The following is a 27888-nucleotide window of genomic DNA, read 5'->3' as shown; positions in this document are numbered from 1 at the left end:
CGTTGACCGTTACGGTGGCGGATGGACATTGTACGCCCACCATCGTAATAAACCTCTAAGTGAGCAGTTGATATGACCACAGGCAGAGTAGACAAAGTGCTCACACAGGGTCCTTGGAATGCCACAAGGCAGGAGCCCTGAGGAGCAGGCGAGTGGCCAACAAAGTATCCAAGGCAAGTGGAACGGCACTTGCAGCCCGGGCAGATCCTGATGGATGCCCACAAAATTCGGTAGCAAGGTGAGGCCTGGAACCACGGAAAAAAAGGCCCAGCACAAGGGGCACCTCGTAAAATATACAGTCTCTGAGCGAACAACAACAATGAATGTACAAAGACAATGAAAAGGACGCGATAACATGGATGTTTATGAATGATCATATGATTTGCAAAATGTCAACCATATTATGTTTGAATAAACTGCAACCTTTTAAGGCACCAAATCATGTTGTCAGTGGAATAAATAAAAGGTGAAAAGGACGCAGTTATGGGGGCAGGACGGAGGTGGGGAGGACACGTTCCTGGGACGGGTTTGATATCTACACTTGATCACCTACCAGACAGCCACGTGAGACCTGCCTTGCCCAAGCTAGTGCCTACAGAATGACCATTCATTTGGAGTGGCTTAACCAGGTATCAACTAGATCATCAGAAACACAAAATTATATTTTTGACCAGAGTACTGATAACACTCACCCAGAGTCCCCAATTGCAGAAACCCACAGGCAGGTCTCACATTTTGTTGTTGTTGTTGTTGTGGCAATCTTCTTAACCTCTAGAGTGCCCCACTGCTTCGCCGTGCTCTGCGGCTGATGATGGTTATATCCCACTAGTGTGGTTTCAAGAACAGTATTTCATTGGCACCACTGGTAATTCAAGGCTCGAAAAAGTGCCAGGAATGTCTAAATACTGACACTACATTGCTTGTGATTTGGCTCTCCTCAGACATTCATTGTGTGTCTAAGGTGGAAGCAGGAATGTCGTGACCAGGGTTCACAAATCAGCCAATCTCTTGGCCCACTACAGAAGATGCATGTAACCAATAGCAGATAACCCGGCCCTGGCCTGCTTTAAAGGGCCATTGGCCCTTTTTTGCTGCAGTATCATCTTGACTGGGAGCTATCTGGAGCCTAACACCTAGAAGACAATGCAATGGAGGAAAACAAAGACACACATCACTTTAAGTACTTATGAAGAACTATGATTTGGAAGCAAGTTTTTTTCCTTTTTTCAACACTTGTGCACAAGAAATATGCATGCACTATAAGAATGTCACGTACATATGTCTGTATGAATATTTACCCAAATAGTAATTTAAGTAACACTTACTATTTTTTTTTACAACACTATTCATCCCAATATAGTTATCAGAATGTTACACATAACACAGACATTATACAGACTCAGTAATCATTCAAGTGTGTAAAGAACTGGACCACAAATGGAACAGAAGCCACCATGGGTAATGCGATGTAGAAGTCACATACCGTCCTTACTGGTAGGCATTATATTTTGAGTGCACAGCCGGGGAGAAACCAAAGCCAAGATTTAAAACTTTTTTTATTTGCAACTATGTTTTATTGTTTTTTTGAAAGAAACAACACAAACCATACCGTGCAAGAGTCCCAGGTTCATAGAATATGTCCTCAGGAAAGGAAAATAGATGCAAGATTCTAGAAGTGAGGGTTACATCACACATGCCAGGGAAGGCATCATTTTAAGAGACCACATTATAAGCAACATACTGTAATACATAAACCAAACCAAGTAGCCAAATCCTAATGTGGTGTACTTCGCATTGACACTGTGGGCTGTCACACTAGTCATGAAGAAACAGAACGGTCAGCCAAGTCAGCCTTCACCATCCGTGCTAACATCAGAATCAGCCTCCCCATTCTATTATCTCTTCGCCTGCCCCCTCATCTTTACGCACAAAACGCATATGTGGTTCCTCTGCCGCTCTCCACTCCAGTAGTTCCCTAAGCCATTTGTCAGTGGTTTCTTGGACCCTAACTACCCTATGGCCACTCTCTGTTTAGCCAATAGAAGAGCTATCTGCATGAGTTTGTAGGGAATCTTCCGCCACTTGGGTCAGGCCACCAATCCCAACAAACAAGCTATCGGAGTCAGAGAAATCGTTAACCCGGAGTCCTCCTCTATCTTGGGAACCAATGCCCTCCAAAACTGCTGAACCTCAAGACACTGCCAAGCCAAGTGTAAAAAGTAGCACCCTCCCCCCCCCCCCACATCGCATACATCGATCTCCCCTGGAGGGATCCATTCTGTTTAATTTGGAAGGAGTCCCATGGGTACTATATAAAAAATGGATCCAGCCAGTGTCGGATAACGAGCCCTCCAGTTCCAGCTCCCTGGCTCAGCGAGTTGCACAGGGTTTTTTTCCGCACGTCCCCCTGGAGAGCCTTATCGAAGAAGGTCCACATCTTGGAGTGGTGTGGCTTGATTGGAGGGCATCACCTGCGAGCGGTTTAGCGCGCCTGTCTCACAGAGGGACGCCTACTTAAAGCTCCCCTCTAAGCGCAGCGGGATCGCTAGCGGGCGTGCCTTCGCTGCGCCTGAGTCGTGCCTGAGTCCTGCCCGTCTGCGCCCGTCCGCGCCCGTCCGCGTTTGGACGCATTGGGCTGGGCAGGACTCTGTTTATTTTGGGCTGGTGGTGGCCGCGATGATCCGTTACTCTAGGGACGCTCTTGTGTCTATTAGACATCACCTTCCGGTCTGCGATGAGGCGCTGGTGAGGCCGTTGTGTGGCCCGCACCAGTGTGCCTGTGGTAGGTGGTCGTTGGGTGCCCCCACCCTCTCACATTGTATGGGTAAGGACTTTCTATCTGGAAGTAGACGTCCCTTGCGTGACCTTAGTATCTGGAACCTGAATGTCAGGTCGTTGGTGAAGCATTATCAAGATATCTATGATCTTGTTGAGAACAGGTCTCCTGATATCTTCTGCTTGACTGAGACCTGGCTACAGGAGACTGATACGTACATTCTCAATCTGGCCTTCCCCTCCGAGTACTCGGTTTACACGCTTAATCGCGCTACTAGAGGTGGGGGAATAGCGCTGGCTGTAAGATCTTGTTATCCTTGTGACTGGAGAGGGCTAAAAATCGCTGGCTGTGAAAGTGCCTCATTTAAGATTTCCATCACCCCTCACTTTTCCCTCTCGGGCATGGTGATTTACCGCCCCCCAGGCAGCGACGTGGCATTTAGGGAGGCACTTCCAGACGCTATCAGCACGTTGGCTGTAGGGTGTGCCAACTTTTCTATCCTTGGGGATCTGAATCTCCATTTTGACAATTTGACAGCGCCCGCCGTGAGCAGCACTTTGGCCGATCTTGAGGCATTTCAACTGTCGCAACTGGTCTCGTGCCCCACACACGCAGGGGGACACATTTTGGATCCTTTTTTTACCAATCTTACAGAGGTGAGGGTTGCATCTCCTTCTCCTTTGGCCTGGACGGATCATTTTTTAGTGTCGATCCAGTGCCCACTGTCCGAGTTTCCTCAAAAACCTATGATCCGAGTTTTGCCCAGACGCCACTGGAATAAACTAAAACTCGAGGAGTTTCATCACATATTGTCTTTGGACCCTTTGGGCCTGTTAGACACTGTGGAAACGGGCTATCACCGATTCTGCGAATGGGTCACTCGAGCCCTTGACTCCCTCATTCCGGTGACTCTGAGCAAACACGGATCAAGGGACCCCAGTCCTTGGTATGATGGATCCCTACGTGCGCTGAAGAGTACGTGTCGACGCGCTGAGAGAGAATGGCGTAAAACTTATGACACGAGCAAAAAAGCCCTCTACTTGGCCACTATTAAATCTTACCATCGTGCTGTTTGTAGAGCCCGTGCGGCATTCTATGCTCTTGGATTCCATAATAATATTAATCCATCTAAAATTATTTTTAAGGCTCTCAAAGAGCTGGTGGCCAAAAAGCCATCTGTGAATACAATGTGCTCTACTTCACATTGCGAAACTTTGGCCGCCTTTTTTCTTGGAAAGATCCAAACCATCTACCAAGCCTTTCCCACGGCTACGCCCCTTGGTGGAGGGCTAATTAGCCCTCTGGTGCAGGATGTTTTACACTCCTTTCCCTGCCTTCCACCTGAAAGCTTCAAGAAACTAGCTCAGCAAGTTAAATCTGGGTCTCCGGCAGACCCTCTAAGATCGACCTTGTTTAGAGACCCGGCATCTTTCGATCTTTTGCCAGTTTGCTCCTTGATTAACATCTCGCTTGCATCAGGTGTGGTTCCCCCCAAGTGGAAACAGGCAGTGGTTAAGCCCATTTTGAAGAAGCCGTCATTGGACTCTGGAAAACCCGAGAACTATCGTCCAATTTCGCTTCTTCCGTGGCCGGCTAAAGTAGCGGAGGCGCATGTGAACACCGTTCTCTCTGACCATCTCATGCGGGCCAACATTTTGGACGTCACGCAGAACGGTTTCCGTGCTGGGCACAGCACGGAAACGGCCCTCCTCTTCATGGTAGAACACCTGCGTACTGTGCTAGATTCGGGTCAAACGGCGGCGCTTGTTTTGTTAGATCTTAGCGCCGCCTTTGACACCGTCTCGCACAAGATCCTTTTGCAGCGCCTGGAGGAAGCTGGCGTCGTTGGCCCTGCGCTTCAGTGGTTCCGCTCTTTCCTTGCTGACCGATCCTTTTGCGTGGCCGTTACGCCCCATCAGTCAAAATTCTATCCTCTGGATCTTGGGGTTCCTCAGGGATCCTCGCTGAGTCCCACGTTGTTCAATCTTTACGTGAGGCCGCTGGCTGAGGTTGTCAAGCAGTGGGGTATGACCATGGTGTCATACGCTGATGACACCCAGCTGGCGGTTACACTCAGCGGGGATTCTCGTGTGGATGCCCCCAGATTCCAGAACGGACTTAGGGCGGTTGCCAGCTGGATGAATTCCAACTGTCTCCAGTTGAACGCAAAAAAAAACGGAGATCATGATCATCGGCAAGCAAGCGGAACTCTGGGGTGATATGTGGTGGCCCCCAGAGCTTGGTCCCACCCCGACTCCGGTTTCGGAGATAAAAAATCTCGGGGTGTGGTTAGATCCGACCCTTAGCTTTGTCTGCCACACAAAGAGAACGGCTGCATGCTGTTTTGGTATTCTGCGGGGTTTAAGACCTGTGTTAAAAAATTTTGACGCCCCGACCAGGCAGCTTGTGGTGCAGGCGACGCTGATTTCTCGGCTTGATTATGCCAGCTCCCTCTTGGTAGGGATAAACCAGGCCGAAATCACCCGTCTACAACGTGTGCAGAACGCGGCTGCTCGAGCAGTGGTTGGTCTTCCCAGGTTCTGTTCCACGGCTAACACTTTGCGTTCTCTCCATTGGCTGCCGATTAAACAGAGAATCCAATTCAAAGTGCTCTGTCTGTCATATAAGATCCTCAAGGGCTCCCCTGCTCAGATTCTTTCGAATCTCCTATCTCCCTATGTCCCTGTCCGCTCGCTACGTTCTTCGGATCTTGAACTAGCAGCAGTTCCCAGGTTTAAGCTTAGCCGTGCTCGTGGCCGCTCATTTCGAGTACGTGCGGCGGCTCTGTGGAATTCCCTTCCCTCAAAGATCCGTGCCTGTGTTGACCTTCTCTCGTTTCGTAGGGCCGTCAAGACCTTCCTATTTTTTTAAACTGTTGTATCCTTAGTTTCCCCACTTTTTAGCTGTGTTATGTTGGTACCTTGTCGGGCGCCATGACGCTTCTTTGCTGGAGCAGCTGTGCGCGTAATAAATGCACATAACATAACATAACAAGCACCTCAGACGCCAGCGACAAGGCTAGGAAGTCACACCACACCTCCCTTGCAACACTTTCTAGTGTAGCATAATGCAGACAGTGACCTGAGCCAATTTCCGAAAGCATCTTGAGCCTCCTGAAGTGAAATGAATAGCTCCACAGGATACAAATCAGAATGTTAAACTTAACAAATTGGTTGGGACTCATTGTACTAAAAGACTTTATTACTACCTAAAGAAACCCTTTTTTAGTACTCTTAGAATAATGACAGATTGAGAAAAAACAATAAGGTTCTAAACCCAAGCCTTGCAGGTTACATGCAGCTCCTTGGTTCCAGTTCATAGCTTATGGTGCAATATTAGCAGGATTTCAATTTATGAACCGCAAGTAACAAAAGGATCTGTGTCGAAAGCAGTAATCCAATTACCTACTTACATAAATAAAATCTATGATCTGCATGATACACAACGTGCTTTACAGCTGACACATTAACCTGCTATGCTATTTTACGAGTCAAAAATGTGACCAGAAAAAAAACAAATCTCTCCAAGTACATGAACTACCAGAATTTTCTAATCATTACTATTATTATCCCCTCAAAAATTCTGGGCACGCAAAGATCTCTGCACCAGGTGCCTTAATCCTTAAGATATTTTAACATGAAGCCTGTGAGACCAATTAAATAAGTCACAACAGATTAACTATCATGTTTCTCCTTGCTGTCAATTTCCTTGTGGCAGTTTGTAAAAAAATAAACGTATAAATTGACTGTCGGAGCATACTCTTCTTGACTCCACCAATTTTCTGCTGCCACACCCTGGTCCCCAATTTATGGGTTCCCAGAATATGTGTTTTCCAATTAATTCCAGCACTAGACACAGAGAACCAAGGAGAAAATAAGTTACAAAGGTAGTGGAAGGATCTTGTTACAGAAACTACCTTTCATTCACCACATGATAACAACAGTCGTCAATGTGAATTTCCTCAAAGTAACTACTGACTGCATGCCACAGTCTAAAGAACACTGAAAGGAAGCTCTTGAGACTGCACCTTGATTCTCAGTTTTAGCACCATAATATAAATAGCTCCTAATACTGTACCATGATTTCTCTGTTTTATGACCATAATATTAAAAGCTCCTTTAGGCATGGAAGAACTGCTGTTACGATGCAGTTAGTGGTGGCTGCTAGAATGAACAGAAAAATTACGTGTAGCCCATTACGATCTGTTTAATCATTGCATTTTACAAGGCAGATAGCATGGTTTAAAACAGAGTGCCTTTTACACCTCACCGTAGCAGTTTATTTAGTCAATGGCCTCTCTACTGCCATCATCGACTTGTGAAGATTGCGCTTTGACTCAGCTTTAAATACTGGCAGAAAACAGACATCACAGACCAGGGAATGACACATTCTTTTGTGATACTAAAAAACCACAAAAAGAATAAACAGACTACTACTTTATAAGGATAAGATTAATTACAGAACACTTAAAGTTGGTGTTTGTGGACTGAATCTGGAAGTTTAATTGTAGGGCAGGAAGAGACCAAAATAAATACATTACAATGCATCCTCTTCACAGAAATCAAGCTCTATGTGACAACAGTGTCCATAACCAATACCCTCCTCCACTTACGTTAAACCGCAGTGTGCAAGCCAGGGTGCCAAAATCTTTAAAAACTTAGCCCCATCACACCAAACTAACTTTACCGGTTCACTTTCGATCGCCCTGAATGGTGCATCTGCTACCTGCCATGGGGCGGTATATAAAATATCTAGAAATCTGTGAAGAAGCATGATCTTATAATGGGCAATTCCAATTCTGCAAAACATTCCAGCAAGTTCTTTACATTATTTTCCATTAACTGGCCCCCATCTTGGCCATGAATGATAAAGGAAAAAAATTAATAAACAATATTAAAAAAAAAAAAATGGCCCCTCATCTCTGGTCACTTCCACCCCCCTGTAACAAAAAGAGTACTCTGTACCACATCTGAAATGCAATCTATCCAGAGGGCCAAACTGCCCTAATGTCCATCAGTCAATGGATCATGCGCCCCTATACTCGCCCATCCTGCCGCTGGTGGGGTTCCCCAGAGGTAAGGCACACTATACTGAACGGACATTCCAGGTGTGGACAGCGCATTCCCTTATGGAGGTAGGCTCCCTTTATCTGAACGGGCAACTGCAGACATTTGCAGCGTTGGTGGCTGATGTGGAGCTCCCCAATGGGCAATTTCTATTACATCAGCAATTGCTAGAAGATTGACGCAAATTGTGGCACGCGATAGATACAGAACCCCCTACACATCCAGTACTCCATACACTAATGCAGATGGGCCCAGTGCATCATTTGGTCACCTGGATATACAAAGTGGTGCGAGCCTTAAACTTTGTCACCCTTGTGCCCCTTCAAGAAAAATGGGAAGCAGAATTCCAGAGGCCACTCCACGATAAAGACGGAGCTCACTCATTAGAGTTCCCCAAAAAAGTGTCCCGCAACTGCAGCTTCAAGAACATCCAATTGCACATACTACACCGCACCTACCTCTCCCGAGAAACTCCAGCAATACTACCTGGCTGCGTACTTCACATGCCCCAGATGCCCGGAACCTGGAGCATCTTTTATACACATGTTCTGGAGCTGTCCAACACACCACGCTTATTGGGCCACAATCCACACTGCCCTCCATGCAGTCACTGGACTCACGGACATCCACACTTGGGAGGCCTGCGCGCTAGTCATTAACAAACGCCAAAAGAGTCAAAAAGTTGAGTCACGTTGTGCATCCCTGGCGCTAGCAATGCACTGGAAGACACCGAGAGGGCCTCCGCTGGCGGCATGGGTGGGGGCAGTTAAGAAATGGGGTGCTGCAGGAGGAGGAGATGCTCCGGTCTGAAGAAGTCAAGGGAATCCACAAGCATCCTTTGTCCATGCCGTGGGCTATCCTTCGCCATTCCTTTGCGCAGGAAACGTCAGAGGTGCCATTATCCCAGGCTGCCCATTCCCCCATGGGGCACGTGCGCCCTAGTGCAGACCCCAGCAACCCCACCATCGAACAGACACCGGGTGGGTTGGGGTTAAATGCCGTAAATGGACAACACATAAATCGCTCCCAGCAGTCCCTTCCAGCTCCCTCCACTGCGCGTGCCTAAATCGTGAATCAGCTAGAATGCAGTGGCTTGCGGATTCCTACCATGCGACATGCCATCAGATACAGTGTACTCCAGGTATATCCCCCTGGTTTGTACAGTTTGAATCATTAACTGGCGCATAGCCTCACACAAAGCGTAGGGTTGACGGTGAGAGTGAACATCCGACTCCCAGTACAGCTCGTCAGATGATCTGCAAGGCTACATGACTCACTTCACACCTCTCTCTACATTGACATTACTACTTATTGAAATGTTGAAGGTGTCATGTACTGAGACAATGCTCTACCCCATGATCAGATGTATACTTGATCAGAATATGTTCTAACAGGGTTTGCTTATGATGTACTGTACTCTCAAAATACAAATGCCAATAAAGATGATTTTGCAAAAAAATTAAAAAATCTGTAATATATGATAAGATTCAATTGTCATCTCCCCTCTTGTAAATCTTCTGACTGGTGGGTCCACCATGACCCACCAAGCTCGAAAGTAAACACTAACCGTGGCAGAAAGAGCAGGCTGTCCTGTTGAGATTAAGTGGAGCGATACAGTCACAATTAATCTCTGCAAAAATGAACATCACGCTGGTGAAATTCGTAAAATTTCTTGAAAATATGCATGATCTGATTTTGCCTATTTTTTTCAGGCAAACGTTAAAAAATCTTGCAGGATACCTGCAGGAAATTCATGTTTTACTCAAACCAGTTTCCTGCTTGTATCTTGTGATACTTTTCTATGTGAGGGGCGTTCAGATAAAGATATGCGAGATAGCAGCAAATCAAAATGTGCAACAAAAGCATCATTTTGCAGAATTTTCAGGCATTCCACAAAATGTGCCAATAAAATATTTACACAATTCCACCCAGTGGTTTATGGCAAGGGGTCACCAAGGAACATTTGCAGGGGGTAAAGAGTACAGGTAAGACACTATACTTCTCCACAGAACAAGTGTGATACGCAATTAATACCTTCTTTTGGGAGGTACAAAGAGTGCAAATTGCAACAGTTCTATAAAAAGCACTGGACAGTCTGCAGACCCACAGAAATATGTAAAGCTATTGGTAGAGGCACAGATCAGGAAAGGTCTGATCAAGGCATTTGTAGAGCAAGAGATTGGTAAAGATCTAACAGACATTGGTAACGCTAGAAATTAAGAAGGTCTGAACACAGCAATGGTAAAGCAATTGCTAAGCTGCTTTATTTAAATAGATCAAGGAAATATCCAGACTAGACAGGCTACCAAAGTCTATGCATCTGTGCCATTTCTTTTAACAATGGTTAAAAATGTCAAAATATACTAATCATTGAAGAATGTCTTTCTTGTATGCATGCAATAAAGCTAAAATTGTCTCGCTTACCAAACCACTTCTTTTCATTCCACAGCAAAACATTAAAGATCTGCAGCCTTACTCTGCAATAAAAGACATTAGACAGCTCAATGCTGCCACCCCGATCACTCGAAAGAGCTTTCTGATAACTTGAGACACTCTCAAAGTGGACCAAGAAAAACACCAGGGCGTAGCTGCTATGGGGATTACTGTACAAAATGTAACTGACAGCACGGCATTGATAATATGGCCAATAATATACGGCTGTTCAGACAGCTTCTACAGCTTAATGTACCGTCCAAACTGGAACAGCATGCTATCTGCACACTCAAGGAATGACTTTCTGAAGGAGGAGAGAGTCCCTGGAAAGCGGACTTCGTTCACCATAGAGAACCTGACTCCACTCACTACGTACATAATGTGTGTCACCTGCCAGTCGCAAAATCCCACCAGTAACCAATGCCAGGTTTTCGACACATTGCCGCTAGACCCAGCGTCGGCCAACAACAAAAAGAAAGAGCTGGCATTGGGTATCTGGCTCACCAGCAGCATATTAATTCTGCTCATTGCCTGCATTGTCGTGTATGGCTGCCTGCATCTATGGTGGAGAAAACGGCGACACAACTCTGAGGAACCAAATGCAAGTTCAGAACAGGACAAAGAAATGAGGATGAAAAGCAAGGAGAACACCTCACACAACAGAGACAACCGCAACCATGAGGACACCTCACACAGCAGAGACAACCGCAACCTTGAGGACACCTCACACAGCGGAGACAATCGCAACCATGAGGACAACTCATACAGCAGAGATAACCGCAATCATGAGGACACCGCACACAGCAGCGACACCTACAACCCTGAGGACACCTCACACAGCATAGACAACCGCAACCAGGAGGACACGTTATACAGCAGAGACAATCGCAACCATGAGGACACCTCATACAGCAGAGACAATCGCAACCATGAGGGCACCTCATACAGCAGAGACAATCGCAACCATGAGGACACCTCATACAGCAGAGACAATCGCAACCATGAGGGCACCTCATACAGCAGAGACAACCGCACCCATGAGGATACCTCATACAACACAGACAATCACAACCAACCAGTACTGAACAACAAAGAGTACTACGTTGAACAAACCCAGCTTGCCATGATTGAAAACACTCCGACTGATGTAGAGGGTGGCACATTAAATTCTGATTATCAAGAACGAGTGCCAACACCAGAAGAGGCAGTATCGGAGCTTTAGGAAACATGTTAAGAATGAGAGCAAAACATTTTACCATACTGAGCATCACGAGTACAGCTAAGTTAACTATGATCGCTTTTTTAGTTACATATGGTTCCATGCTGTTTTTCCATCAATTTATTTATAAAAATATACTTTACATTTAGGTTGTCAAGTTGAAGCAATATCTAGTCTACTTGTACAAAACACACTGCGTTAGTGTTGCGGGAGTTAGAACGCTAAAACAGTTAAATGTTAATTCAACCCTCTGTAAGAAATATTCCCAGGCAAGTAATGCTAATATTTATAAGAGTGGGGGGAACTATCCAGCACCCCTTTCTAATGGTACCTGAAGGTGGCATCCCAACCTGGGGACAGACAGCCACCAAGTTTAAGGGCCAGTTAATGTTGTTTAATTCAGAGTGTAGCCGGTGCAACACAAGCGGTGTGGTAAATATTTACCAATGTGCCATTCCCTTGCACAGAATTGTACCTTTGTCTATTCCCTCTTTTATCAATTGTCTCAGGAAGGCAACATCACGGGCGAAGCACTTGCAGAGTGCAATTCAGGTGACCCATGTAACTCTCCAGCACATTTCTGACAGTAATGTGCTTGGAGAATGCCACTGATGCAGTAATGGCTCTAGTAAAATGTGCTCAGGCAGAGTGCAAGGGAAGAGATTTCCCTTCCAGTTAGAGATAGTTAACAGTGGTTTTGGGAGAGGCCACGGTTAACAGCAACAACTCCTGCGTTGGTAAAAGACGGAAGGGAGCCCTAGCCTTGTGAGATGGTTCAGCTAGACTGTGCCCTGGTTGACTGGTCAATGTCCTGGATCACTGGTAATTTCTCTTGAAGCAATCCATGCCGTTGTTAATTATCTCCTCTGTCTCATTAAACAAGGGTACCACCTATAGGCTAATCGGCCTTAGTCCTGCTCTTAGAGGAACAGCTTCTGTTTAACAGAGGTACATATTCAGTCAATTTGGCACATCGAGCACAGGATACACGTCTAAAGCATAACCCTCACTATGCAGCAGGAGTATTTCTCAAAGTTGGATTTAAATTCCATCCATAATATTTTTGGTTTTCTCAGTGAGGTAGTCTTAGTGCAACGGGTATGCATAGACATGTCTCCTATAGCCCTCTAAGCCACAGGATCCTAGCTACACCTCACTTATGAGACCCGACAGGGCCTATTCATGTCAAAGGTTGCTTCTATTCCCAAATAAAGGGATTAAGCCTAGGACTTCTTGTTGGGCTGTCGATATTTAGGCAGGGCTAAATTTGATTTAGACATGATGGATCACGGTTTGTAGTAGCAGCAAGAAAAAAACAACAGATAGACCAGAAATCCACCCAAAGGAATTACCAATGGCTGAGATTAATTCAAGCAATCCATACATCACTTTTTCCTAAGTAAAATCAAGTACTGAACTTGGCTTCACACAAGGATGAAACAGCCAAAGAGCAGTCCTTAATATTTTGTAGGTCTCTATAGCCAAGGAGAAACTTCTCCAAACGATCCAGCATGAGCCTGTCTGCTAGGGACCTCGGATACCTTCGCTTCAAGCAGCGAAACCCCTCCACTTCCTGCTCAGAATCATTGCTAAAACATCTATCTCTGGCTCACAACCCTTGAACAAGGGGGATTTCTGCTCAAGTTGCCTTCACATGGTTACAGAAACGTTGATTAGGGACAGACCACAATGAGAGATGTGCATTTCATATTCTCTCAGGTCTACTATTAGCCAGTATGTCTGATCTCTGGGGAACATGTTCCCCTCTCGAAGATTTGACAAAGGGCAGTAGTATTGTACCAGTTTACTACCTAGGCTCTGAGCACAGACAGAAAGGGGTGTAAAGCTAGAAAGATTGCTTATGACTCCAACTTGTTTATGTGGCAGAACAAATTGAACTTAGAAACAGTAGCCGTTTTAGCAATGTAGTGCCCAGTCATACTGCAAGGAGTCGAGTGTGTCTGCAATGTGGTGCGGCCAGTGTAGGTGGGTGGGTTAGGTGGAAGGGTTACCCCACTGTTCGGCTAGGTTGGTCCATTGGCTCACCACCTACATGTGGAAAGAAAAGATGGGAGGCTAAAAAGGACTTTGAATGGCTGCCAAGAAGCTAGTCCCACAGCTCTGTCGGGTGAAGTAACAGATACCTTATGGGTGCAGCTATGTGTGAAGAACAAACACCACAGAGAACACCTGCAGTCAAAGAAGCCTTTGGAATCACCAGACTACTACGTTGTACTCCTGGAAGAGACATTCTCTAGGAGAAATAGAGAGGGATTCCTTTACCAGCCATGAAACCTCAATGGCGCCATCAGACTTCAGCCAACTTGATAATATCAGAGATAGTTTGGGTAATACACACAGGAGAACCCATGATTATAAAGCTGAAGGGCCATATTGCTTACAACTAAGTCGCTGTAGAATGCTCTTATCAGAGAGTCATCTACATAATGGTAATAGTGGTCCTACTGTAGCAGGCCCAAGGCCATTACTTAGTACCAATAGTGCTTACGATTGTTAGGACCCTACCATTAGGTGGGGGAAAAGGACAAAGGTGGTTGCAAAGGAGAGAGGTGGAGGCATACTTCATATCATTTAACTACCTGAACCAAACAAAGACCTCTGTAATTTAGCTTTCCAATATTTAAATTGTTAACAATGTTTTTAAAACTGATGAAAACCAAAAGGTTCAAGAAAGTTTTTTTCAATTGCCTGATGTCTAGCCTCCTTCACAGAGATGGAGATCCAAAATATTTACTGTTCTATATCTTTTCAAATTAAAGCGTATATATTACAAAGAATAACCTGTGGCAGTACAGTCTATTTGATAAAGCTCTGATATCAATGGTATTAACAATTGTTTCCCATAAATGAAAAATGTAGGATGAGACATGGTATCCATGTATGTGTCTGTAACATAGGAGAAACTTAGCTGTGCATGAATGGTGAGCTTTACATCAAGCGAGAAAGGGGGCAATTCAAGAGATTATATAACAATAAAGGAGAAGGGTGGTGGGTCTGGGTCTCTTTTGTGAACAGGGTGGTGGGTGCTGGCACATCAGTGATCGATGAGAGATGAGTTGCACGTTTAAGTCACGGAACCTTGGCTCTTTACTACCCTGCAAGTGCAATGGGAAGTCACAGAAGGATGTTACTACAAATTCTAGGTAATAGACAAAAGAGATATACTCCCAGGATTTCTCCTTTTTGTACTTTTCCACTTGTTGTTATCAATGTCACCCCCCCACCCCTTCCCCTGAAACCTTCTCTTGCAATGCCCTTTTGATTTAATTTTCTCCGCCACATGGAGAGCAGAGATGGGGGAGTACATTTTTCCTATGGGTTTTATGCATGATGCAGTTGGTCTTGAAGGTAATGCAGGCTCAAAAGGCTATCAAGTTTAAGTCCATCAGGGTGCAAGAGAGATGTTCATTCCTTTGATATAACATGAAGCTCCTAAGAATGGATGATCGGTCTTCACTGGGGGTGAGAATGCAGTCTGGATGCCAAGAAGGTTGTTGTCATCTATAAAATAGGTGAAAACAAGGACTTGGCAGTAAGCTATTGAGTGTATTTTTGGGGGCATGGCTTGACTTTGTTAGGGGTGAATTGATATCAAGCTATCAGGGTTATTTGGAAGCATAATGTTTGAAGATGAGACAATGGTGAGGCTGAGTGGTTTTGCATTTGTGTTGAGTTCTTGAATCTATTCAACCAGTTTCATGTTGGAGGCCAAGTTTGGACCTGGACTAGTTTGGGGCCATTGATGATGTGGATGCATTCCATCTTCACTGACATTTATACTTGGAAGATGGACAGGAGATTGAGGTATTCAACATCCTTGTCTGTTAAATAATTTAGGTATAGCTGTGTTTACATGGCACAATGTTGTATTCAATGGGGAGTGAGAACTTTGAGCAATTACATATAGATGCTGTGCATCTCAGGAAGATGATGGATTGCTGTAGGACTTTGCAAGATACTGGAATCCACTGGGATCAATCAGAGAGGCAAAATGTAAATCAAATACATTCACACTGAAACCAGTACACATCAAAAATATATATATTGAAGAGAGCTAGCTGGTCAATAATCACAAAGGCTGAAGTGAGATTAGGTAGGGCATGGAGGCCACAGTCTCCTTAAATGCAAAAAGGTGAGGCTCGTTCACAACATGGATGGTAGTCTTTTGGGTATTGTAGACTGGTATGAAGCCCAACTGATAGCTGTGCAAAAGGCTTTTGATGTAAAAGAAAAGGAACTGGGTGATGGGTTGCGAGTCACAGAGGTCCTTAGAACCCAGCTTGGTTTCCTTTAGCAGTGAAATAAACTGTCCAGTTTTGACTGTGTCCAGGAAGATGCCTACTGTGAATATGGTTGAGACATGATGCGAGTGCACCTACCGTGTTGTCCTATCAAGGAGGTAGATATTATGTGTTGTGGGATAGGAGGCACAACTGTTTGGTGCTCTAAGTTTGTTGTCTAAAATTGCAGAATAACTTGATGAAAAATGTGTTGATGGTATTCCATTTTGGGGTGGGGTAGGAGTGGCTAAAGCAAGATCGGAGAAGGGGTTGTTGCAGTATTTTAATGCGTTGAAGAGGGTTTTGTTTCTGTCTGGAAAATCTGTGATGGTGGACTTTATGCCTTCGCATGAATAGTATAACACATTTGTTCTGGTAAATTACCTAACAGAACAGATATAGATCTAAAAATGTAATCAAGTTTCCATTCTCAACCTCCAAAATCTTCTCTCTGATAGTTTAGAGCTTCATCTAATCCTCCTGCACAATGTGGGGATCCTAAGCACAAACAGCTTTAGTTTGCTTTCACTTACAACTAAGCCTGCAATACAATTACCTCTACAACTTTCCCAAACATCATATCTATTGTAAGGCTTAACATATTCTACTGTTGCTAGTATGTGAAGTTGTGCTTTACTCCCCTGTCAAGCGGTTCCAGAGGAGCTGTATCACGGGGCCTCTAATGGTATCGAGGCCTCGGATCCCTATTTTCCTGTTGTAGTGAGGAACAGGTTACTTACCATTGTTTAAGCTCTTTCAAGTGCAGATTGGTCACCTTATGAATACCCCCAGGCACCTGACAAGATCTGGAAAACACAAAAAGCAGTGCTCCTGCAGGCTGATAGGTGGCTTAGTGCGACTCCATTCTGCTCAGGAAGTGACGAACAGGGGTCCATATAAGGGCCACCCATGTGTGCGGATACACTTTCTTTTCATAAGCCTGTCTACACCCACGTATGCTGAGCCCATTGTAAATTGAAGGAACCAGTGTGCAGATTCCTAAAACTGGAACCTTTTAAATGGGAAATGCCATGCCACAGAATGGGGAGGTAGAAGGATGGTGAGGAATCTGCGGTTAGATAGAGCATCTGCCAGAAAGACCATTACCGAAAGGAAGTAACCTGTTCTTCTGATGAATACTTTTAAATACAGATGCCTCACCTTGTGAATAGATATCAAAGAAGTACCTCCCAAGATGGTGGGTCTCTGGAATGGCTCAGATTATAAAAAGTTCTGCATGACTGAACGGCAAAACGCCCATCTTAGCGGACCCGACTGTCACGGAAGTAGTGATTCGTGAACCTGTGCACTGACGCCAATATAGATTTCTGACAGAAACCCAATACAGGCGCCAACACAATGATAAAAGCCTTGGCCTGGTTGGAATGAGTCCTCTGACATTCTGGAGGCTGCTTCTTAGACCGTGTATAGCAGATCTTAATATAGAGGACTATCCATCTTGAGATTATAAGTTTCTGGACCAGCTTACCCTTCTACACGCCATAGAACCCAACAGAGAACTGATCATCCACATAATATTCCTTGGTACGATTAATGCAAAACTTTAGTGCTCTTTTGGGGTCCAATCGCTGAAGTCTCTCTTCCTATTTCAAGGGATGAGGCGGAGCAAAAAGGTCTGGAAAGGGATAGCTTGTTCAAAGTGGTAAGGCATTTCCACCTTCGGTAGGAACGTTGCTTGAGCCGTAAACACTAGTTTGCCTGGGAAAAAGGTGATAGAAGGACGCTGAACCAAGAGGGTCTGGCTCAATCACATGCGTTCGGATGTTAGCACAAGAAAGACCGTTTTAAGGTGAGGAGGTACAATGGAAACCAATGGGCAACTGTGCACTGGTTCACAAGATAACAGTGAGACCCAGATCTAAGCCCCACAAAGAGTTTAGGCGGAAAATTGTGTTGCAAACCGTTAAGGAAACGCATCAAAACCGGTGATTTGAACAAGGATGGCTGGAATGAGAAAGGTAAATAGGCTGAAAGGGCCGACTAATAACTTTTAACAGCGCAAACTCTTGGTGGGCCATAGACAAAACAAACAATAATACATCTAAAAGTTTGGCCTGCAAAGTGTTCATGTGGCAGATACCACCAAGCACTCCGTCCACCATACAAAGGTTTCAAAGAAGGGTGTCTGGCTGCAACAACTTCAGGAGGAGAGTCAAAGGAGATTAATTTTTACTGCAGAATTTCCATGCATGGAGTTACAGGTTGCACAGGTCTGGGGGCAAGAACCCGCCCTGCTGCTGTGACAGAAAGCTGGAAGGGGCCGGTGAAAAGCCTTCCGGTGCTTCGCCATGTAGAGCATTGTTGCACAGTCTCAGATGGCCTTTGGGTTCATCTGATAAAGTAATCGCAAGTCTTGGAGTCATGTGTCAAACCCAAGCGCCAGAGGCGCACCTGGTGGAGATGTGTCATAGACATCTATTTAACCCTGTCGTTTTTGCGGAGGACATGTCCTTGCACATCATTCGCAGAAGAAAACCTTCACAGCTCTGTCTGTGCAAAGGATGGAACGGACATCAGCACGCATTGGGTGATGCTAATTTGCAATTCTATCTGTCCTTTCTGGAGCAGAACGTATGTCTTACAACGCCACTTACCAATGTGGAGGAGTCCTGCTGTTTGAGTTTTCTGGATACTGTCTGGCACATGAGAATAGTCTCAAGGTGAGGAATCTATGGTCAGAAGATCAGAGAGTGGGGGTTTTCTGGTGCTTAGGCTTGATCCTCACATTGGCCATCTTGGTCTTGAAGTCGTGGAGGAGAGGTTGACAGGAAGCTGGATTGTTGCGGGTACTTGGCCTTATTCCCAAGTGGGCTCTAAAGATCAGGGTTTTTTACAAGGGGGTACAGAGGGGAGGTTTGGTTTCCACCCAGCTGGTTGATGAAAATGACTGGCTCCTTGTTTTCTTGGGCAAGCTAAGTACATATTGTCAGCCATAGAGGTCCTGGGCCCTTATTTTCAGGCTTTGGTTTGGGGTCTTTGTCTATTCCTGGCCGGGCAATCCTGTTCCGGTGGCCTGCATTTCAATCTGCACTCTATAGTTCAGTTATCAGTGTGCCAAATATTAGGCCAGTTAACATGAGCCGGAAACCAGATGACCTGGCTCATGATCTGTAGGTCGGATTCCTTGTATTTGGGTTGATTCTGGATAGGTCTGCTTCAAGTCACTAACAGCCGAAAAACGGTGCAGTACTGGGAGTGTTGGCGATTGGCTATCTTGGGCAGTGGAGTGGTGCCAGAACTGGTCACTGGGGCTTTATCAAGCACCCCTGGTTGGCAGGAGCTAGAGAGGGAATAGTGTCTTTTTCTGGTGTGAGTTTTAATGCTGTCTCACACAGTGTCCATGTTTATCAAGCAGCATCAGCATTCTTCAATTAGGTGCTACTCTTGGTAGCACCCGACCCTTCTGCGGTAAGAAAGGGGGACTGGGCAAGCCGGGGCTCTCCGTTTCCTGCCCTTGAACTTCCATTCTCTCAGTGGAGGGACTACAACAGAAATGTACATGGAGATGGCAAGGGCTAGCACAAAGTGAGGGCAATAGCTGACTTGTGGACTGGCTATATCTCTGAGAAGAGCGTTTGGGACTCCCTGCTGTCTCGAGTGGCCAGCCTGCAATTTGCATATTATTTACAGTGGTCATGCCTCTCAGGGTGCTGTACCTGTACTGGACCTTTGTTTAGCTTAGGACATAAGGTGGGTACACAGTGTTTCATTTGACTAATGCAGGCACAGGCTATGACGCACCAGTCTTAGTTCCCTGCTGATACCACCATCATGGAGAGCACAATAGGCAGTCAGTCTTCACATCTTCATCTCATCTGTCCCATGTGGAGATACCTTTATAAACTGTGAACCAATCCATCACATATAGAGAACCCTCTATTAAGGCTCCTACCGTGGACTGTACAAAACATTTTGTAAGTGTACAGCTTGCTGAGAGTTAACATTTGGAAGATAAGATCTTGAACAAACCAATGTTTGGGTTCAGGGCAGGTGAGATTCAGGCCAGGACAATCAGAGGGATGAGATTAAAGGCAGCCATTACTGACCAGCAAGCGTTGGCCACGGAGTCCTAAATCATTTAAAGTTTGAAAAGACCTTGTCAGTTTACTCCACCTGAGGAGTTCTGATAAGCTGATCTCTTTGCATCTAATAATGGAATCATGTGGCAAACCCAATTTTAGGGTTCTGATCAGTTTCAACTTTTTCAAGTCACATTTACTAATCAGTGACAGTGCTGACATTTCTTTCACTCATAATAACATATTTAATTAATTAATTAATTCGTAAGGGTTCCACTAACTCGAGTTTTGTAACCGTGAGAACAAGGATGATTACAATATGGTGCTTCTCCTTTATTTTTTCAGCATCCTTACCGTTCCTCTCTGGTGGCATCTCATCTTTAAATTTCAGGGTCTTAACAACGGATTGTAAAGACTTTGCAGTAGGGAAGATGCCAAAGCATCCAAATCTACCTTTGTTGCAGAGCACCTTTCTGTTGCTGCTATGCCCTTCAGTAGTACCATTACCTATGATTTGGGGAGCCAGCTAGTTGCCTTGCCAGCAGAATTTCCTAACAGAGCTGCTTCACATGTTTCAAGGGTCATTTTCAATTGTTTACATTTCTTTTGCAATGTCAACTATATCACCACTACTAGTGGAAACAAGTTCGGACTTACTTGCGCAAGGCTCTGTGCAGACAACACAGCCACCATGAGATTCCGCATAAAGCCTTCTTAGAAACAATGCAATCGTTTTACTCTGCACTGCAGTACTAAACACATTTTAGGAGTCAGTCAAGTTTCACTGACTCGCAAAATAGGTTCACAACTGGTGCACATATCGCTATTTGGAAGGGGCTTTTTGTGGGCGTCCCTTCCAACTTGTGATTCAGTACCCTATGTATGAATCATTTGTGACCGGAATTCCGGTCTTAAACCATTGATATGTTACTAACTCCCATGTTGGGGTGGTAACTTATTTGCAAAAGGGGAGAGGTCTCCTTTTAAAATTGGATTACAAGTTTGAGGGGGAGTAGGCAGTGATGCAGAGGACCACTGACAACTCTCACTGAAAAGTTCCAAAAAAGATATCTTTAAAAAAGGTATTCCCTTTCCTTTAAGGAAACTGGCTGCATTGAAAATGAAAATTATTGCTTTCTGAAAAGAAATCACAGGGATGGCTGTCTGCTGATCCTTGCTGGCCACCATCCCTGTGATTGCGACCAATTATAGGGAGTTGCAGGCTGGATAGAAAAATAATTAGGCAGAAATATCTGTGATCCACTCCAATTCTTTATTTTGCAAACCAACCTGTTAGTACATAGGTCAGTTTGCAAAATAAGACACTGGTCGTAAAAAGCTGGTGCGTAATAGGATACCACTTTTTAGGACCACTTTTTGCGGCAAAGTTTGTAGTACATTTGTCCTTTGATCTTTACAGTTATTTCGTAGGGCTCAACTGTTAAAGTTGACAAATCTGTCGGCCATCAATCGCATACACCCAGAGGCCTTTTAATGATCTTTCATTAGAAAGCTTTAAGCGGATGACCACGAAGCTTTACATCTCAGTCCATCCTGCTGAACACAGTAATTTATCTGCACAGATAAGCCGGATGCTGTCAGCAGATAAAAGAGAAGAAAATAAAAAAAACAGCAGAAACGGTAGAAAAATTATCAGGGATGGAACTGTTATTTAACATGGCGGGCTAAAGAATAGCATACTTAACACGGACATTTACGGCTAACTTGTTTAGCTCCAGAAATGCAATCTTTTGTGTGCTTTTTTACTATGCTATTCTTAAAGATTCTCGCTAAATAAAATTTTTTTTAAAGATCTTTTTATTACATGAGAAACAAAGAAAACAGTGGTGACAATCAGCAGCTTGCTGTGCAATGACAAAGCATAAGCAGTTTGTGGTGAAATCCCATCCTACTCCCGAAACCCCCCTCCCATTCACAGATTAGAACAAAATCCAGGCAAAGCTTTGCTCCAAACAACTGTGTATAGCTGCGATAGGAGCACATAAATCTCCTCTATATGACTTCCATTTCCCCCATATTTTAGTCCACTTATTCGGACAGCCTCTTCTCTCATAGGTCACCCTCTCCACCTGCAATAACTAGTCCGTATCTCCCTCTCGCCAAATATTTTTGAATTACGGCAATATAACTGCACAGCATGTACCGTGAGATGTACTCCATCCACAATCTTCCATTCCCTTCAGGAACATAAGCTGAAATGATGTGTCCGCACCTTGCAAAACCTGACAAGGCACACTGCACCTGCTTGATCATAACTATGCAAACTCCTAGGGCCTCCCTTGACATGAGGTGCACTGTGAAAGTGGAACATTATGAGGCAGGCAGAGGTTGCAGGACTTGTATGGAACATGACTCCTCTAACGTACATTGGACAACTCTAGATCCCCATGTGGCAGCGCCATTTTTAGTTTATTTTTCTGCTGTTGTAGTATTGAACGGTATTGCTATTAGTAATAAATATGATTACATTCTTGTTAACTTTCAACATTTGCAAATATCCTATTCCTCACCCTCATGCAGCCACAGGACCCCAGGTATCTCCTCCCAAAGCTGAGCCACATGGATCATGACATCTGCCCCAGGGAAGTCTTTCTGGTATACATAGGCCCTACATGGTGACACGTCTTTTGTGGTCCCTACCTTCACCTTTACAAAACAATGTTTGACACTAAAGTGATATGGAACATTCAGGTGGTAACCAAAGAAGACAAAAGGTAAGTGGATAGTTGGAAATAAGCCCAACAGTACAAATACTCACTTAACGTTTGGTCATGAAAAGAGGACTATACTCGTGCTTAATACTGTGTGTGGTCTCCATTTTATAACCATTATTTGGGAGCACACCCTATTTTAGATATCACACCACTCTAAAATGGCGACCACACACAGTATTAAGCACGAGTATAGTCCTCTTTTCATGTCCAAACTTTTGGTTAACATGCGAGTGAGACGCTGAATCTTTAACCACACGAACGGAAGACAAGCATGTACACGTATTACTAATCGGCAGGTAAGACACGGACCAGCTAGTTTATTTTTGCACGAATGATCACTAATACGCACAGTACGACCTGATGTCACCTCGATAATTAGACACGAGCATCCCGATTTCACCCGACTTTTACTATAGATCCCGAGAAGACTAACACTCGCTATTTTTTCTACTTTATAAACCATTGACTTCACATGGTGAATAACCATATAACCGATCTCGCAATGGAGTAGACTTACTAACAACTACCAGAACACCACGACCTGACTATGATTGCCAGATAAATCACTGTATTACACTAACTAATGAGCTGCTAAAAACGAAAACTGTATCCTCATGAGAGTTATTGTATATTTTTGTTTAGACTTCCTCTGAAGAAGTGCACGGCTGTGCACGAAATGCATTGGGAATGCCATTTTGAAATTACAATTTAAGTGTGAAAATAACTTGAATACATCATAAAGAATATGTGATTTATGATCAACTTCTGAATTAAAATTCATATTTGAATTCACAAAATATGGAATAACTTTATTGAACAAAAAGACTATGAGCTAATCGCCATCTGGCGTTTCGTGTTGTGCCCAGAGGGTCATCCTCTAATTGTAGAGGATGCTTGCTTAGTTTCAAGTCCTAAATACCACTTTCTTCTGGCCCAATCCAGGAGCCACTAAGATGACTTGGACCCAATTGTTCTTGTTTTTCTTCTGAACTTGGGACAGAATAGGTAGCAGCGGGAAGGCATACAGGAGTCCAGTGATCCACTCTGGTTGGAAAGAGTCTCCAAGAGAGTGCTTTCTTGAGAGTTTCACTACACAAGTGTGTTGATATTTTGAATTTTCTCTGCGGTGGCGAAGAGATTGCGGTGAGACACCCTCTACCACCCCCAGGTGCAACTGCCATTTGTGATCCACTAGGTGTCTCCAGCTGAGTTTGTATGCCCTGGTATTCAAAGATCCTGTATGGTAGTGTACAATCAGGGCAATACCCTGACAAGTCATCAAGTTCCACAGGTACAGGGCCTACTGGCAGAGGGCCTCAGACCCCACCCCACCCTGCTCATGGCTATACCACATGGTGGAGGTGCTGTACGTGAGGACCTGAACCAGCTTCCTCTTGATGGATGGCAAGAAGGCTTTCAAAGCCAAGCAAATGGTCGCATCTGCAAAAACCTCTGATCTCCACCTCTCCCGGATGACCTCCCTAACCCAGCAGTCATGCATCTGTCACTGTTACCTTTTGGTGGGTTTGGGAGAGTGGACTGCTGCTGGTCCAACTGCAAATCCTTTGCAGTCTCTGCTGAAACATGGATGGGATCTGACCGGTTCCCTTGGTGCTGGGCCCACTGAGACTTCAGATCCCACTGCAGAAACTGCATATGACAACTGGCATAGTCCACAAGGAGGATGATTTGGGCCAATAGTCCAAGAAGCCTCAGAGTCACCCTCACTGAGATCTAGAACTGAGGTAGAAACATCAAGATCATAGCCTGGATTGGACTCTCTGATCCAGAGGGAAGGCCTAATAACGCACTTTACCCAGTATGGCTCAGATTAAATAATATCTCTGTGAAGCAGTCAGGTCTAACATCGCCACATTGACAGTGAACCCCAAAGAGGTCATAAGATTTGCTGTTATATGGAGGTGGTTTACGACTAATGGTGGCAAGCCCACCTTCAACAGCAAGTAACTGAGGAAGGGAAGACCGGTACACCCAACCACTGCCATAATCTTTGCAAGCACTGGTGAGACTGATAAGCAAGGAGCACATCAAACTGAAAATGCGTGTGGCCCACCTTGAACCACAAGTAGTGTCTGTGTGGCTGCAAGACAGGAACATGGAAATAGACGTCCTGCAGGTCCAGCTCTACCATCCAGTCTACTGAACTTGACTAATAGAACTTGAGCCAGAGAGAGCACCTTTAATTTCCTTCAGCAGGGAGAAATTGAGAGGTCGAAGATCTAAAACTAGAATGAAGACCTCCACCTTTTTTCAGTACAAGTTAGTAACCAGAGTAATGAATATGCTACTTACCAGTATGCATCTGTTCTTGGCATGTAGGGCTGCTAACATTCATATCTATTGCATAGATCGCCGCCTAGTGTTGGGTCCGGATGTGGCTCTTTTCAACAAAAGAGCCTGAACGTCTGGTAGCAAAATGGACAAGTAGACCGCTGAAGGCCACTGTGTTGTAGGTGGATGAGGTGGCACGTCGGAAAAGAATGGTAGGGCGCAAACCTCATTGAACTATCCTCAGGATTCGCCGGTCAGGTGTTAGGGCCTGCCAACTGTCTTAAAAATGACTGATTCTGCCTTTCATAGAATGGCCAGGGGCAGCTAACAGCAAACTAAAGTGGCTTGAAGGCTGCTGCTGGAGGAGGGCTGGTAGGTTCACTGTCCCGGAACGCCTGGATGCTGCATCTGGATCCTCTACCCTGACACCAAAAGGACTGGGGTGCCTGCTTTTGGGGTGGTGAGCCTTGGCGTTGCCTATAAGGGAAACAGCTGGCAATGCCTTGAAAAGGACAAAACTGAAGGGGATACTACTTTGTGGGTATGTAGAACCCGAGGGAGAGCACTGTGGCTTAACTTTCTATGAGATGCTTTAGCATTGAGTCGGCTGTCTGCCAAATAGGCAATACCTGTCAAAAGGCATATCCATGAGGACGCTTGGACATCACCTGAAAAGCCAGTAGATCACTTCCACTTGTGGAGGTGTATTACCATCCTAGTCCTGACTGCGCTGCCTGGACAGTCAATTGTGTCCAAGCCTGACAGTATAACATATCTGGTCCCACCCTGGTCATCCTCATTGGTTTGGGCCAAGTTTGCATGGCATTTCTTCGGGACTGCAGGCAAGATCTCTACGACCATGTCCCATTATGCATGGGAGCACCTACCTAGCATCGGCTTGCATTGACTGACCAAAGGGTGAGCAGAGCAGAAGAGAACACACGTTTTCTAAATGCATCTGTTCTCTTAGACTCTCTATCTGAAGGGGTTGTATGAAATGAGTTGGGGTTAATCCTGCTAGAGGAAGCATGAACCACCAGGTTCTCCAGAGAAGTGTGTTGCACTGAAAACGCAGGGTCACCCTGAGGAGGTATGTGGTACCATGCTACCCTTCTATTTGAAGGTGGACAAGAACATGATTTTGCCGCACTTCCCTAGCAGGGTGCAAGTCAGGGCTTTGTTGGATGCCAGCAAGGGCTCAGACGAGGTTTCCCCAGGCTGCAAAACGTCAGTGAATACATTGGTTTGTGCGTCAATAAATAACAATTGTAAGTACACGACTTCAGGAAGTTTAGAACTTCAGCTGCCGTCGATTTTCCTAAGAGTGTTGAGCTGATGATTGGCAATCTTAATGGTGGCACTGATGTGACCTCGCATGTTTAGAAATTTGTCCAGGGTGACACCTAAAGAACATGCGGAGTCCACCATATGCGGGGTGCAGTTGAGTGCTGAGATTATTTTTATCCAGTTTTGCGTGGGGGGCCTTGTGGTTGCGGGGGGGGGGGGGAGTGAGCAGGAGCAATTCTGTTTTGAGGGAATTAAGTAACAGATGGTTATGTGTTAGCCATTGTAGAGTTTTTGGAAGCGCTTCATTAAGAGTTTTAATGTCATCTGGAGAAGAGATCTTCAAATACAGTTGAGTGTCATCCGCATACATGTGGTACTGAATGTTTGAACCGTTCAGAATGTCAGTTAGAGGTTCCATGAATAGATTGAAGAGTGCCTGCTTTTTTAACTGTATGTTTATCAACTGTGCTTTTATGATTGTACAACTAACAATCGAATAAAGTTATTTGAACTTGAACTTGATTGAAGAGTGTGGGCGAGAGTGCAGATCCTTGAAGCACTCCAATAGAGACCGTGGTGCTGGCAGCCAAAGATTGGTTGACTTTGATTCTTTGAGTTGAGTTATGCAGGAAAGAGGAGAACCAATTTAGGACAGGGACAGATAACCTCATCCTATATAGAAGAAGTTTAACCCCTTCCACGCGGGGCTAAGTTCCCCGCAGTGCGGGGGGAATGGGGTTTGGGGGGGCGCGAGCTGCATCGTGGTGCTCCTGACGAGCGCAGCTCGTCATACTGCACAGTGGAGCTGTGCTCATGACGAGCTGAGCTTGTCACGACTCTGCCCACTCCTTCAGAACTCCCGCACAGGTGGGGAATTAGCCCCACGTGGGCCATCCGCGGCCATTATGATGAGCTCAGCTCGTCATGAGCACAGCTCCACTGTGCCTCATGATGAGCTCAGCTCGTCATAAGCATGCAAGTGGTTAATCGAGTTATCATGTTTGATAGAGTCAAAAGCAGAGAACAAGTCCAGAAGAATTAGAAGACAAGGCGTATCTTGGTCATGAGCTCTCACGGCATCATCAACAATGGGAGTTAGAGCTGTTTCTGTACTATGACCTGATCTAAAGCCTGACTGATGTTGGTCGTAGAGCTGTGTGTGAACGAATATCTCTAGCAATTTTGTTAAAGACATGATGTTGGTGATTGGCCGGAAATTATTGGGATCGGTTAGGTCTGCATTGGGTTTCTTGGGGATGGGGGTGACTTGCCCCATTTTAACACCTTGAACGCTATGGGGATTTTTCCCCTGTGCTGGAAAAGCAGCAGATGCACTTTACATGACGAGCTGGGCTCGTCATGAGCGTAGCAGGAGGCTACTGCATGACGAGCCCAGCTCGTCATGAGCGTCGAAGGGGTTAAGGCAGTCGGATATCCTTCCCTGTATGTGAGATTGTTGGATGATCCTGGACCAGAAAGTTGAGGTCTTTGAGCAACTTGGTGGGGAGTGGATCACTGAAATGGTTGGATGGTTTAAGAGATGCCAAAGAATGTGACAACTCCTCCAAATCCAGTAGCCGGAAAGTATTACAGCAGTCATTGTTTTTGGGTGTGAACTCTGGGGGGTAAAGCAGAGAACACACTTGCGTAGGTACTGTCAAACCCAAGCAGCTCTTAGACAGCAGGTTAGCAGCGGCACGTTGCAGCTCCCACTCAATACTCCTTGACTTTTCAGAAAA

At 45.1% G+C, this 27888-nt stretch overlaps 2 protein-coding genes across 4 annotated transcripts in view; one reads left to right on the top strand and one right to left on the bottom strand.

Annotated features, from left to right (window-relative positions):
• The window catches only part of LOC144771942 (uncharacterized), a 37398-nt gene extending 23115 nt beyond the window's left edge, over window positions 1–14283 (top strand). For both annotated transcript variants that reach the window (XM_078656171.1, XM_078656172.1), the window contains exon 2: window positions 10292–14283. In XM_078656171.1, coding sequence (XP_078512297.1) covers window positions 10436–11497 — 1062 coding nt within the window. In that variant the 5' untranslated portion in view covers window positions 10292–10435 and the 3' untranslated portion in view covers window positions 11498–14283. The remainder of the gene's footprint in view (window positions 1–10291) is intronic.
• CYFIP1 (cytoplasmic FMR1 interacting protein 1) overlaps window positions 1–27888 on the bottom strand; it is a 488976-nt gene that overhangs the window by 136397 nt on the left and 324691 nt on the right. The window lies entirely within an intron of this gene.

Source organism: Lissotriton helveticus, chromosome 8, assembly GCF_964261635.1.
Source record: "Lissotriton helveticus chromosome 8, aLisHel1.1, whole genome shotgun sequence".
In the NCBI taxonomy this organism is placed as follows: Eukaryota; Metazoa; Chordata; class Amphibia; order Caudata; family Salamandridae; genus Lissotriton; species Lissotriton helveticus.
Note: the sequence above shows the minus strand (reverse complement) of the source record. Positions and strands in the feature narration are given on the sequence as shown.